Source organism: Nicotiana tomentosiformis, chromosome 12 (genome assembly GCF_000390325.3).
Source record: "Nicotiana tomentosiformis chromosome 12, ASM39032v3, whole genome shotgun sequence".
Lineage (NCBI taxonomy): Eukaryota > Viridiplantae > Streptophyta > Magnoliopsida > Solanales > Solanaceae > Nicotiana > Nicotiana tomentosiformis.
The window spans coordinates 122,529,758-122,543,521 of record NC_090823.1 but is presented as its reverse complement, the minus strand read 5'-3'; the positions used below and the strand labels follow the sequence as shown (position 1 = coordinate 122,543,521).

The 13,764-nt window shown below is 38.6% G+C and overlaps 2 protein-coding genes across 2 annotated transcripts; one reads left to right on the top strand and one right to left on the bottom strand.

Moving 5' to 3' along the window:
* Positions 1-2,199: 2,199 nt before the first annotated feature.
* On the bottom strand, positions 2,200-3,033 carry LOC138903333 (uncharacterized). Its single transcript, XM_070191281.1, has one exon. The coding sequence runs from the start codon at positions 3,031-3,033 to the stop codon at positions 2,200-2,202; it is 834 nt and encodes a 277-aa protein (XP_070047382.1).
* A 7,817-nt stretch (positions 3,034-10,850) lies between these two features.
* Positions 10,851-13,229, top strand: LOC138903332 (uncharacterized). The gene is made up of 4 exons (XM_070191280.1): positions 10,851-11,130; positions 11,825-12,351; positions 12,441-12,578; positions 12,678-13,229. The coding sequence occupies exons 1-4, from the start codon at positions 10,851-10,853 to the stop codon at positions 13,227-13,229; spliced, it is 1,497 nt and encodes a 498-aa protein (XP_070047381.1).
* Positions 13,230-13,764: the final 535 nt, after the last annotated feature.

Sequence of the window (13,764 nt, the reverse complement as noted above, 5' to 3'; positions counted from 1 at the left end):
AACAACTGCGGGATAATTATTGTAATGCAATGTATAGTCTTGGGTATATTTTAAATATCCCAAAACTCGTTTCATTATTATCCAATAAGCTTGGTTGGGATTACTTGTGTATCGACCAAGCTTAACTTATCGCACAAGCTATATCAAGTCGTGTACAATTTATAATATACATCAAACTTTCCAACACTCGAGCATATTCCAATTGAGACTTGCTTTGACCTTTATTCTTTACAAGAGTATGGTTTAAATCAATTGGTGTTTTTGCTTCTTTAAAGTCCAAATATTTGAACTTTTCAAGTACCATTTTAATATAATGAGATTGAGACAAAGCTAGACCTTGAGGAGTTTGAAGGATCTTAATTCCCAAAATTAAATCAGCAACTCCTAATTTTTTCATATCAATCTTACTAGTAAGCATGCGCTTAGTAGCATTTATGTTAGCAATGTCGTTACTCATTATCAACATATCATTCACATATAAACAAACAATAACTATTTGATTTGGAGTATTCTTAATGTAAACACATTTGTCACACTCATTGATCTTGAAACCATTTGACAACATTGTTTTGGTGCTTGTTTTAGTCCGTAAAGTGACTTAACAAGTCGACACACCTTCTTTTCTGGAAACTACAAACCATTCAGGTTGTTCCATATAGATTTCTTCCTCTAAATCTCCATTTAAGAAGGCTGTCTTTACATCCATCTGATGGATTTAAAGGCCATACACGGCGGCTAATGCTATTAACACCCAGATAGATGTAATCCTTATTACCGACGAGTATGTGTCAAAGTAATCAAGACCTTCTCGTTGTCTAAACCCTTTAACAACTAATATTGCCTTATATTTGTCAATAGTACCATCAGCTTTCATTTTCCTTTTGAAAATCCATTTAGAACCCAAAGGTTTATTTCTCGGAGAAAGATCAACCAATTCCCAAGTATGATTACTTAATATAGATTATATCTCACTATTGACTGCCTCTTTCCAATATTGTGCTTCCGAGGAAGACATTGCTTCTTTGAACATTTGAGGCTCATTTTCCAACAAAAATGTCAGAAAGTCTAGTCCAAAGGAAGAAGTTGTCCTTTGACGTTTTCTACGTCTGGGATTTTCCTCATAAAACGTACTTTTCTTTTCTTCTTCTCGAGGTCGCTTAGATTTTTCACTAGACGACTCACATTTATTTTTATACGGATAAATATTTTTAAAGAATTCAGTATTATTAGATTCAATTTTCGTATTAATATAAATGTCGGGATTTTCTGATTTATGAACCAGAAAACGATATGCTTTACTATTTCTTGCATATCCTATGAAAATACAATCAACCATTTTCGGTCCAATCTTCACCCTTTTGGTTTTAGGAATTTGTACTTTAGCCAAACACTCCCGCACTTTAAAATATTTTAAGTTGGGTTTCCTACCTTTCCATTTTTCATATAGAATAGATTGCGTTTTGTTATGGGGAACTCGGTTGAATATTTGATTCACTGTAAGAATAGCTTCCCCCCACAAGTTATGGGGTAAACCCGAACTTATCAATAAGGCATTCATCATCTCCTTTAACGTTCTATTATTTCTTTCCATAATTCTATTAGGTTGCGGTGAGTAAGGGGCAGTTGTTTGGTGAATGATGCCATATTCCAAACATATTTCTTCAAAAGGAGATTCATATTCACCACCCATATCACTTCTTATCATTTTGATCTTTTTATTTAGTTGTGTTTCAACTTTATTTTTGTATTGCTTGAATGCCTTCATTGCTTCATCTTTACTATTAAGTAAGTAAATATTGCAATATCTAGTACTGTCGTCAATAAAAGTTATGAAATACTTTTTTCTACCTGGATTTGAATTCCTTTCAACTGACTTATAAGGATGTTTAACATACTTTGATTCCACACATATTTGAATTTCGAGTTATTGCATTCAAACTTAGGCAATACTTCCAAATTAATCATTTTTCGCAAAGTTTTGAAGTTGACGTGGCCTAAACATTCATGCCATAAATTATTTGACTCAAGCAAGTAAGAAGAAGCTGAAATTTTATTCATATCAATGACAATTACATTGAGTTTGAAAAGGCCCTCCGTAAGGTAGCCTTTTCCTACATACATTTCATTCTTACTAACTATAACCTTTTCGGAAACAAAAACACACTTAAAGCCATTTTTTGACTAGAAGTGATGTCGAGACTAAATTCTTCCGCATTTCAGGAACATGAAGACATCATTTAGAGTCACAATCTTTCCAGAAGTCATCGTCAAAGCTATCTTGCATGTTCCTTCAATTTTTGTAGTAGTGGAATTTGCCGTAAAAACTATCTCGTTGGGTCCAGCGGGAGCATAAGAAGTGAACATCTCCTTGTTAGCACAAACATGACGAGTTTCCCCCGAATCAATCCACCATTCTCTAGGATTTCCGACTAGGTTGCACTCCGAAAACATGGCACATAAATCGTCTATTTCATCATTCTTCTCAATCATGTCTGCTTGACTTTTCTTCTTGTCCTTCTTTGGTGCACGACATTCAGCAGCCTTGTGTCCAACCTTTCCACAGTTGTGGCAATTACCTTTGAACTTCTTTTTGCTTGGGTAATTCTTTGGACCAGACGACTTCTTTCTCTTTTTGCTCGTTGAAGCTTCCTCAACAATATTTGCACCCATAATTGTTGAATTTCCACGAGACTTCTTCTCAGTAGCCTTGTTGTCCTCTTCAATCCGTAGACGAACAATAAGGTCTTCAAGCGTCATCTCCTTGCGCTTATGTTTCAAGTAATTCTTAAAGTTCTTCCACAACGGAGGCAGCTTTTCAATAAATGCCGCAACTTGAAACGCTTCATTTTTTACCATACCTTCAGCAAGGAGGTCATGAACAATAACTTGCAATTCTTGGACTTGCGTTATGACAGATTTACCGTCAACCATTTTGAAATCCAAAAATTTGGCGGCCACAAACTTCTTTAGTCCAGCATCTTCAGACTTGTACTTCTTTTCAAGAGCATTCCATAATTCTCTTGATGTTTTCATGATGCTATAAACACTATACAAGCCGTCTTCCAAAAAACTTAAAATATAGTTTTTGCATAAGAAGTCAGAATGCTTTCATGCCTCAGTGACCACAAATCGCTCATTTTCAGGAGTTTCTTCTCCCAGAATTGGAACGTCTTCGCTGATAAAGCGCTGTAAACTGAGTGTGGTCAAGTAGAAGAATATTTTCTGCTACCAATGCTTAAAGTCCACACCGAAAAACATTCAGAGTTTTTCTGCCGGTGCCATCGCAGGTGCAGGAATTGTGCGACTTGAAGACGTTGTTGCCATTGCAGCAGTAGTCCCAACAGAACCATTCTGTTGTTTCGCACTTATTGTCATTTTTGTTTTGTAAAAGAAATTAACAAACAGAATTAGTATCTCGGTGAAATTTTTATATCTTCAAACCGAATACAAGCAACCGAGTTTTTTATATATCGGATTGAGTAGAAAGTCACAAAGACTTTAATCTCAAACTGGAGTAGAAAATCCGAAGATTTTAATCTCCAAAACGGGAGAAGAAAAACAATAAGATTTTAGTCTCCCAAAACAGAATGTAAGATGAATACATAAATAAATATTAAATTCTTTAAGCTTGTAATCACTCTGTATTCAAAACCAGTAAATCAATAAACGTTAGTTTAAGTAAAAAAACAAAGCGGAGAAAATTCTGAGCCCATAAGTTTCTTGTGTTTCCTTAAGGAATTTAATCCCCTCACAATGCCCAAGGTTGCAGATTAATTCCTCCCAGGATAGAACGAAATAATTATTCTGTGATAGCGGCACTTCAAATCACAGAATTTTGGCTAACTCAAATGGCGGAGCAAATCGCACAAAATGCTTACGTTTTGCTTTTGAATAACCAATGTAGTATGCAGAAAATTGAGGGGGGAGATTTTGGATTTTTCAGTAGTGGAAAATGAGGCTAAGCCTCTCTATTTATAGACAATGAAAGGGTGAGATGAAGAGGTGCAATCCAAGAGGTGTCTCTTCCATTTTCCATTCATACCCCAATGAAAAGGTGAGATAAAGAGGTGCAATCCAAGAGGTGCCTCTTCCATTTCCCATTTATACCCAAGAGGTGCTTCTTCCATTTTCCATTCACACCCCTTAATAAAAATGCAACATTATACCTATTTTGTTCTCCATTTTTTTCACCATAGTTTGGTCGCTTGAGTCTAATTAGACATTATTTGTGTTCCGAACTCCTTTTTTGAATGTATTGAATATCTCTGTATTTCGTGATCTAAAAAGGCTTTAAAATGCTACTAACAAATCTCAGAATTTTTTATTTCAATCAAGGATGAATTGGAGGTTTATAAAAGAATTAAAAATGAACAGGTAAATAATCAACATCATGTTGAAGGGATAACGTAACAAAAGTTACTGATATCCTAGGTGAAGTGCTTGCCTATATGGAAGAGATGCACAAGACGTCTCAATAAAATTCGTGACCTAAAGCCAAATTTTAGTAAGGGTCTTTTTTTTCCCTATATTGTAGTTATCCTACAAAATACAATATTAATATTTACATTGGTTTCCTTGTTTCTTTATTTTTGTATATAGTGTAGTTATCATATACAATATAATATTAATATTACATTGGTAAAATTTTTTTTAAGTTAATAGGATGTCAGCCATGTATTATAATGTATTACCTTGGATCTTATTGTAAAAAACTTTATTTACCAATATGAAGATTTGAGTAACTTAATTCAAAGTTCTAAATATTTCTATTGTTAAAAATAGACAACCTTTCGTTCTACTTTTATAAGAATTTTGTACTTTTGTTTCTTTTTCTATAAACTTTAATATTGTCTAAGTGAAAATAAGATAGAAAATCCACAATAAAAAATTTATTTGGGTGTCACGACCCAAATCCCAACTCGTTGTGATGGCGCCTATCATGATACTAGGCAAGCCGACAACTCATATATACCAACACTTTCAAATTCATATTATACTAAAAACATGTTTAAATAAGTAAAAATCTCATAAAAACTAGATGAAAACGTCACAACTCAATACAGATATCCCAAAAATTCGGGTGTCACTGAGTACATGAGCATCTATACAATGACATAGTCTTATACACTGATTAGAAAGTAGAACTGAATAAATAAAACTGAAAGATAGGGGAAGGAGAGTCAAGGTCTATGGACGCCAAGCCAGCTACCTCGATAATCTCCGAATAGTTAAAACTCTGAGATCAACAACCACCATGCCCGAAAACACCTGGATCTGCACACGGAATGCAGGGTGGAGCGTGAGTACAACCAACTCAGTAAGTAACAAGTCTAACTTTTGGGCTGAAAGCAGTGACAAGCTTCACATGTACAGTCCAATTACGGAAATATAGTACAGAAATATAGGCATGCTTTCAAGTTCCACAGTTAAAGCTCAAACAAGTAAGATATGTCAAGTGTAACTAAAAAGAGAAAGGATACATCTCGATATCTACATGTTAGTTATGTATGCCAACTGTAATACAAAACAGTGATGAATTCATGTGTATACTCTTAGAGTATCAATCACTCAGTCCTCCCATTCACTCCATCCTCACATTTACTTAATTCTCCCAATCGCTTAGCATTCTCTCTCGACACTCGCACTCAGTAGGTACATGCGTTCACTGTGGGAGTGCAGACTTCGGAGGGCCAGATCTAGCCCAAGCGCTATAATAAGACAATCATGGCATAAATCAATAAGGCATGTTGTGGCGTGCAACCCGATCCCATAAATATCCTCACAATCAGACCCTCAACCTCACTCAGTCATCAATCTCTCCAGTCTCTCGGGCTCACAAGAATCATGATAATCAGCCCAAACAATGATGATATGATGTATCGATAAATGTCAACAGAGACTGAGATATGATATGAAAATAATAGTTGTGACTGAGTACATTATTGCAAATTAAATAAACAATTCAACATTCAACACGACCTCTGTGTCCCAACAATACCAGCATGTAGCCTAAGCATGATTTCAAACATGACTTTCAACTCAATTTCTCTAACACATGGAGAATATATGGATAACGACAAGATTATTTAACTATACAATTTCACGGAATCAATCAAGTCACAATTCCTACGGTGCATGTATACGCCCGTCACCTAGCATGTGCTCACCTCAACACCAATCACATAACTCGTAATTCGGGATTTTATACCCTCAGAATCAAGTATAGAAGTGTTACTTACCTCAAACCGTGAAAATCTCTACTCTAATAAGCCTTTGTCTCACGAATCGGTCTCCGAATGCCTCGAATCTAGCCACAAGCAATTCGATACAATCAACTCAAGCTATAGGAATCAATTCCATATAAATATGCTAAGTTCTTAATCAAAAGTCAAAAAGTCAACCCCCAGGGCCACGTTTAGGAATCCGATAAAAGTTATAAAATCCAAACACTCATTCAACCATGAGTTCAACCATATAAAAATTACTCAAATTCGATACCAAAATCTCGCTCAAATCCCCAAAATTCAGCCTAAGAAGTTTTCTCCATTTTTTCCCAATTTTTCAACCCAAATCACTACTTAATTGATGAAATAAAAGATATAATCATGAAATTTAACCAAAATTAAGTAAGAATCACTTACCCCAATTACTCCCTTGAAAATCTCTCCAAGAATCGCCTCAACTGGAGCTCCCAAAATCAAATTTGTGAAATGAACTCAAATCTCGTTTTTGAGATTTAATATTCTGCACAGATATCCCTTAATCGCGACCGCGGAATATGCTTCGCGATCGCGAAGCACAAACTCAGCTGCCTAGGATTAACCTTACGCGAACGTGATAGTCTCCAAGAGAACGCGAAGCACTGCCTCCTCAAACCTACGCGATCGCAGACACAGCTACGCGATCACGGATAACACCCACGCGGAACCCAGCTACCTCACTTCCTCTTCGCGAACGCGGCCTAGCCCACGCGTTCACAATTCACCGATTCACTAACATACGCGATCGCAACCCTCAACTCGCGAATGCGTAGAGTAAAAATTCAGCTGCCCAAAACAAGCATTCGCGATCGCGGACCCCACCACACGATCGCATGAAAGGAAACGAGACCCGAACACCAGCAAACTTCAGAAGTCTCCCAAGTCCCAATTTCACTCTATTAACCATATGAAATTCACCCGAGCCCCCCGAGACCACAACCAAATATACCAACAAGTCCTAAAATATCATACGAACTCGCTCTAAGCGTCAAATCACATCAAACAACGCTAAAACCACGAATCGTGCATTGATTCAAGCCTAATGAACTTATGAACTTCTAACTTCTACATTTGACGCTGAAACCTATCAAATCAAGTTCAATTGACCTCAAATTTGCACTCAAGTAATAAATGACACAACAGACCTACTCCAACTCCCGGAACTAAAATCCGAGCCCGGTAACCACAAAGTCAACTCTCGTTCAAACTTCTCAATTTCCAAAACTTTTAATTTTCCAACTTTTGTCATTTCAAGACTAAATCAACTACGGACCTCCAAATCACTATCCGGATATACTTATAAATCCAAAATTACCCTACGCAGCTATCGGACCCGCCAAAACTCTATTTCGGAGTCGTTTAGACATAAGTCAACATCCGGTCTACCTTTTCAATTTAAGCTTCCAACCTTGAGACTAAGTCTCAACTCATTCTGAAATATCCCTGAAAGCGAAGCAACTACCCCGGCAAGTCACATAACGACATTGAACATAAAATAAGCAGTAAATGGGGGAACGAGGCTACAACACTCAAAATGACCAGCCGGATCGTTACATCGGGACCCAATATTTAGATGATATAGTTTGGCACAAAGTTTAAGGTACAAAGTGAAGACTTTTGAAACATGTGGTTCTATAAGTTTGAGGGGCAAAAATTATATGGAGCCGTGACATTTATGTGGCTATAAAAGCTTCTCATTAAGGGCAAAGTTAATAAAATAAAAAGTTTAAAGTTAAATTGTTTCCAAATATAGAAATGTGCCATTCTTTTGGAACTAACTAATAAAAAAAGTGTGTGATTTAAATTAAAACGGATGGAGTATTAGTTTTCATATGGTTGATATCATTAATTGCCTCCTACGGTATAATCACCAATATCGAATATTCAGAACATATAAATTTATGTCACAATATTTTGAGAACCACTTTTCAAATACTCGGTGAAGAGAGAAAAAGTTCGAGAGTTCGAGATCAATGTTGAGAGTTGAGTCGATTAAAAAGTTCAAAATAAAGGGCCACTACTATAACGAATCCCCTGCAATTTGGTCAAGTTTACGTTCACAATATTGAGATGATAACTGATTTCTGGGTTCTGGCTATAGAGAATTTGAACTCACAGTTGCAATTCGAGTATTTTGGTTGTTAAAGTTTATTTTATTACACAATTGTGCATTTGCATTCGCTTAACTGATTGAGAGGCAAAGGTAATTTAAAATATGGAGAAGAATAAGAAGAAAATTTCTCTTAAGTACAATACAAAGACACGAGGTCGGGGGCATTATCAAACGTCACTATGATAGAACCATAAGCATATATGGTGTAAGCAGAACAGCTCCATTGATCCAACTAAAATAGTAAAGAACATAGCGAATTAATTCCTTAGATGATCACCCAACTTATGAGAATATTCTATTAATGTTACTTTTATTTCTTTTAGGACAATAAAGTCACCCAACAATTGTCTTTTGACTTAGAAAATACACGCACATATTAACCCATTAAAACCCTATTTGTTTAATAATAAAAAATCATTTAACTTATGACCGTTATACCTCTAACCCACCCTATAAAAATATTGGTCTCAAATAAGTAAAAATTGTGATCATAACTGCTATTTCATTATCTATGTTGGAGGATGATTTAATATATTAATATAAAGAGCTTTCCAAAGCAATGGCAATTACATTCTTTTCAAATTAAATTAAAGACAGGGGTAAGGTTTGTGTACACTCTAACCTCCCCGGACCTCACATGTGAGACTACACTGGGTATATTGTTGTTGTTGTTAAGAATGTTTTAAAGCAGTCTTGGCAAAGTTCATTATGAGTTATAGTAAACTCATTATTCTACATTAGTTGTAAAAAAAATAGTAGATAATATTGACCAAGAACAAGAACGAAACAAAAACAAAAATAGTTGTGGCAAGCCATTGTCATTTGAAAGCGATTTCGGCCCGTTTGGGTGCAAATCGCTAAAGACCGGTCGCGCTCCAAGGTTCCACAGCACCTCCAAACACGTACACTCAGAGCTGGAAGTTTGGAATTTGTACAAAATAATTGCCCATAAATCAGTTGAAGAAGAAGAGAGGATGAAGTTATTTTATATGTCTAAAAACTTCACAAAACAGCTCCTAATATAGATAAGATGCTAGAGTTGTTACAAGAAGGAGAACTGAACAGGGAGTTATAAATCAGATGTTGCAAAATTCAATTCAATGAGAACGAATTTGGACATATTCTAGTAAGCATGTATTTGGACACTTTTTTGGTAAGCTCAAAAACATGAAGAAATAATTTTAGCAAAACCAAATTTGGATTAAGCCTCACGTATATCTCACGCGCAAGGGGGAGGGGCAAATTGACATGTTTTGCCTTCAGGATTAATTTCTCATGTACGCGAGGCCACTCTCTTTTACTAGCTCTTTATAAATCCAACAAAGAGCATATTAATATAAAGAGTAGAAAAAGACTTTCCACAACCAACTAGGGACACTTTATTTTTCACAAAAAGATAAAAAAGTAAAGAAGAAAAAGGGACCACAAAGAAATCTTCGACTTTGCATTACCAAGTATAAATGATACCAACATTAGTTACTGTTTACTCGAAAAATAGGATAACGTTAAATTTAGATATGGTTCTAAGGGTATGCAAATTCCTTTGATACAAAATGACAATACAAGTATTTTTGCTGTAAAATGAGAATGATGGACGGGAAGACTGAAATGTATTAGAAAAACAAGCACAATGAAATCTTAATGTCTCTTGGAAGACCAGCGTCTATTGCAGTCTATCCCCCTTTTATGGTAGAGGATCACTGCTTTATCTATAACAACATAATAAAATAATACATATAGTGGAGGACCCATGATGGTTTGTCTCTTCCTTGATTCTCTCCAAGATTCTCTCCCTCGGTGCGGTTGTAATGGCTCTTGTCTGCGAGCTTGGCACTGGCTCGAGCTCGGTGTTAGATCGAACCCCCAGTCTTGGTTCGAGCTCGGTTCTACCTTGGGTCATCGATATTCGGGGCCTGTGTCGATTGGTGTTGCCCTGTAGTCCGATTCAGACATGGGCTCGATAATCAAGTTTTGCCGTTGATTGGTCTTATAGCTCGAAGCTCGACGTCCCTACTTCGGGATTCGTCCGAGCTTGTCATGTGGATACCATTCGATTGAAACGTCATTGTCTCGACCGGTCTTTATGACTGAGAATCGGTTTTGACCGTACACAGATAGTCCCCTCATTTCTCGGAAAGGATGTGGCGAGGATCGATATGATTTCCCTGCGGCTCGATCAAATTTATGCTGACGTTTCCATCGAACCCAATCTTGATGTATGTGATAGCTGTCACGTCGGTTCGGTTTTGCCGAAGCATTTAATGTGTGTCAGACGGTGGTCGCCCACCGCTGATACCGAACCGTCATGCCTTAGTCTATAAATAGTCTTTCCATACAAACTTTACCACTTTTGCGCCTTCTCTTCTTCCAAACTTTCTTATTTATCCTCTCTATTTCGCTACTACGGGGCCGTCCATACCAGAATTTTGGTACTGTCTATTTCTTCACCTTCCTTTGCGCTCTTCCCTTTCATATCAATGGCGAAAAATTCCAAAACCGTACCTCAGAAGGAGAAAGCTTCTTCCTCACGGCCGTCTGATGATAAGGCGCCGGTGGAACCGTCAGTTCATGAATATGTTCCCGGCCCGTGCACTTTGAAGACCGATTTTAAGATGGAGAATCCTTCCTCCATTCTGGGTCGATGTGAACATGTATCGATGTATACGTGCTCTATAATGGAGGATCACCTCGAGGCCGTCAGAAAAGACTGCAACTGGGGTTCCGAGGTCGTGTTGCAAATTCCATCTTCCGATGAGAGTATTACCACTTACGTGGAGGGGTTTTTAAGTGTTTATACTTATCCATTCACACTGGGACCCGTCGACCCGATGATTATTGATTTCTGCAAAAGGTATCAAGTCACCCTTGGCCAAATTCATCCCTCCTTATGGCGTATAGTGATCTTATTACGCTTCTTCTCTATCAAAGTCGGGGGGTTGGATTTTTCTTTGAACCACCTCATACGACTGTATCGGCCTCAGATCTTTCGAGGACTAATCAGACGTTATCGACCTCAGATCTTTCGAGGACTAATCAGACTTTATCGTCAGGCATCGAAGGATTTGATGTCGAGCATCAATGAAGACAAGGATCGGGGTTGGATGGGTCGTTATATTCGAGTGAGGACCCGTGATCTCATTCCGAAGGAGAAGATGCCGTTCCCTGAAGAATGGAATTTTGACCGTAAGTGATTTTTGTTCACTTTTCATGTCCTTTTTCAATTTTTTCTGATGTCCTTCCCTGATGTTCAGCTGCCCCTTGGATGCCATAAGCGGTGCCTGACCTCGAGGACTGGGTTCGGAAGTTAGCCTCGACCTCTTCTTACGCCGAGCGTGCTTGGCGTGATTTGGCAAAAGGCAGATGGGAGGCCAAGAACCATGGTGAGGTTTGCCTTTTGTTTCCTTCGAAGTATTCCTTGCGTTCTATTCGTTACCAATTTCCTTTTGTGCAGGCGTAACCAGGGATGCCGCTTTGAGGCCTTCGAGCGGTGAAGAAAGAAACAAGTCCCTAGTCCCTAAACAGGGGGAAGATAAGAAGCGAAGAGCTTCCTCTCGGCCAGAGGACTCCAAGCCCAAAACACGAATGGTGAGGAGAAAAGCAATTGCCCTTTCGATTGACTTGGTCCAACGACTGAGAGAAGAAGAAGAAGAAAAAAATAGCTCTTCGGCTTTGGTAGTCCGATCTACAGAGGCCATCGAGGTTGCCAAAGCTCCCGAGCTGATGGCGGCTGTGCCTGTCGGGGTTGTTCCCGAAGACCTGAGTCTTGACTGGAGTACTACGAATGATTTGCTCAGGGCTATGACAATGGGTCATTCGCCTTCTCTGCCATCTTTTTCTGAGGAGGCGTTGAAGGAAGCTCGAGAGTTGAAAACTCCCGATATCGGCGCAGGCTCTGGTGCATGGGATCCTTTTAGGGATTGTTTTACTGGAGTCGACGATGGTTCCGATATTGGTGACGCTTCTATTTTATTAGAGGAGGCTCAGCGTTTCATTACTCGGGTAATGATTCTTCCATACTTGGTTTCTTTGTTCTTTTTCATACTTGACTCGTGTTTCTTACTGTGCAGGCCATTAGTAGGTTTCGACTCGATCTTAGCCAGTGTGAGGCCGAGATCCAGAAGGTCTCAGGCGATAGAGATGCCATGCGGCTTCTTTGCAGCCAAAAGGACGAGGCTATAAAGGACCTCCAAGCGGATTTGGCTAAGGTTCGTGAAGAAAGGGTCGAGCTCGATAAGCATGTGAGCCTCGTTCTGTTAAAGTATGGGTCTGACTCAACCATGGAAGTTAACCCTTCATTGTCTCAGTTGCAGCAAAAGATCGAAAAGATCGGGTTACTTCGAGAAGAAGTCGATCAAATCCGAGCTGAATGCAATCAGTGGAAAGAGACCCTCGACCGCCTGGCAGCGGAAAAAGAAACCATCTTAACAAAATTATTATCGGCCGATGTTCAACTTCGAAGTTTCAAGCAAAAGGGGTTGGTTCAAGCTAAGAGGATCGAGGAGCTCGAAACACGACTTGCTGAGGCTAAGGCGGAGGTTGAGTCATCAAAAGTCTTGGCGGATAAGTCCATTATTGTATATCGGGCTGATGCTGAGGCTACTCAGATGGAGGCCTGGGAAGTGGCAAAGACCGCCGATACTCGAGCTCATTGGGTTGCCAAACTTGCCAAGTGTAGGTCTCGGAGGGAGACCCTCGAGGAGATACATGCTCGAGGTTTTGACCTTACCGAAGAGGTAAAAAGGCTAAAGAGCTCAAAGCGGAAGCTGAAGCCTTGGCTTCTGATGATGATGATGATGATGGTAGCAAAAGCGGATCCGAGGACAGGGAAGAGCTCGACCGGGAAGCTTAGTTTCTAATTCTTCATGTTTGTAAATTAATCACGTAGGCAATTTTTGTATATATATGTATAACGAGATCGACTTGTTTTTGTTTTGTGAAGACTTTTAATCGAATGTTGACCTTGTAGTCTCTCTGATCGATCAGATTTGTATCCCCTGGGTTTGCTTGTTGAGTCGATGATTCAAACTTTGAAGGAACATAATCCGTAGGTGTAATGTAATGGTTGAGTTAATGTAAACTCAGAGTAAAAGTAGCTTATTAGCTGTTGAGTGAATGTTTTGAACTTGAAATATTGTAGCCCGTAGGCATAATGGTCGAGTGAGTGCTTGCTCGAACTCGGAATAACAGTAGCCCGTAGGCTTAATAGTCAAATGCATGTTTCGAACTCGAGATAACATAGCCCGTAGGCATAATGGTCGAGTGAGTGCTTGCTCAAACTCGGAATAACAGTAGCCCGTTGGCTTAATAGTCGAGTGAGTGCTTGCTCAAACTCGGAATAATAGTAGCCCGTAGGCTTAACAGTCGAGTGCATGTTTTGAACTCGAGATAATG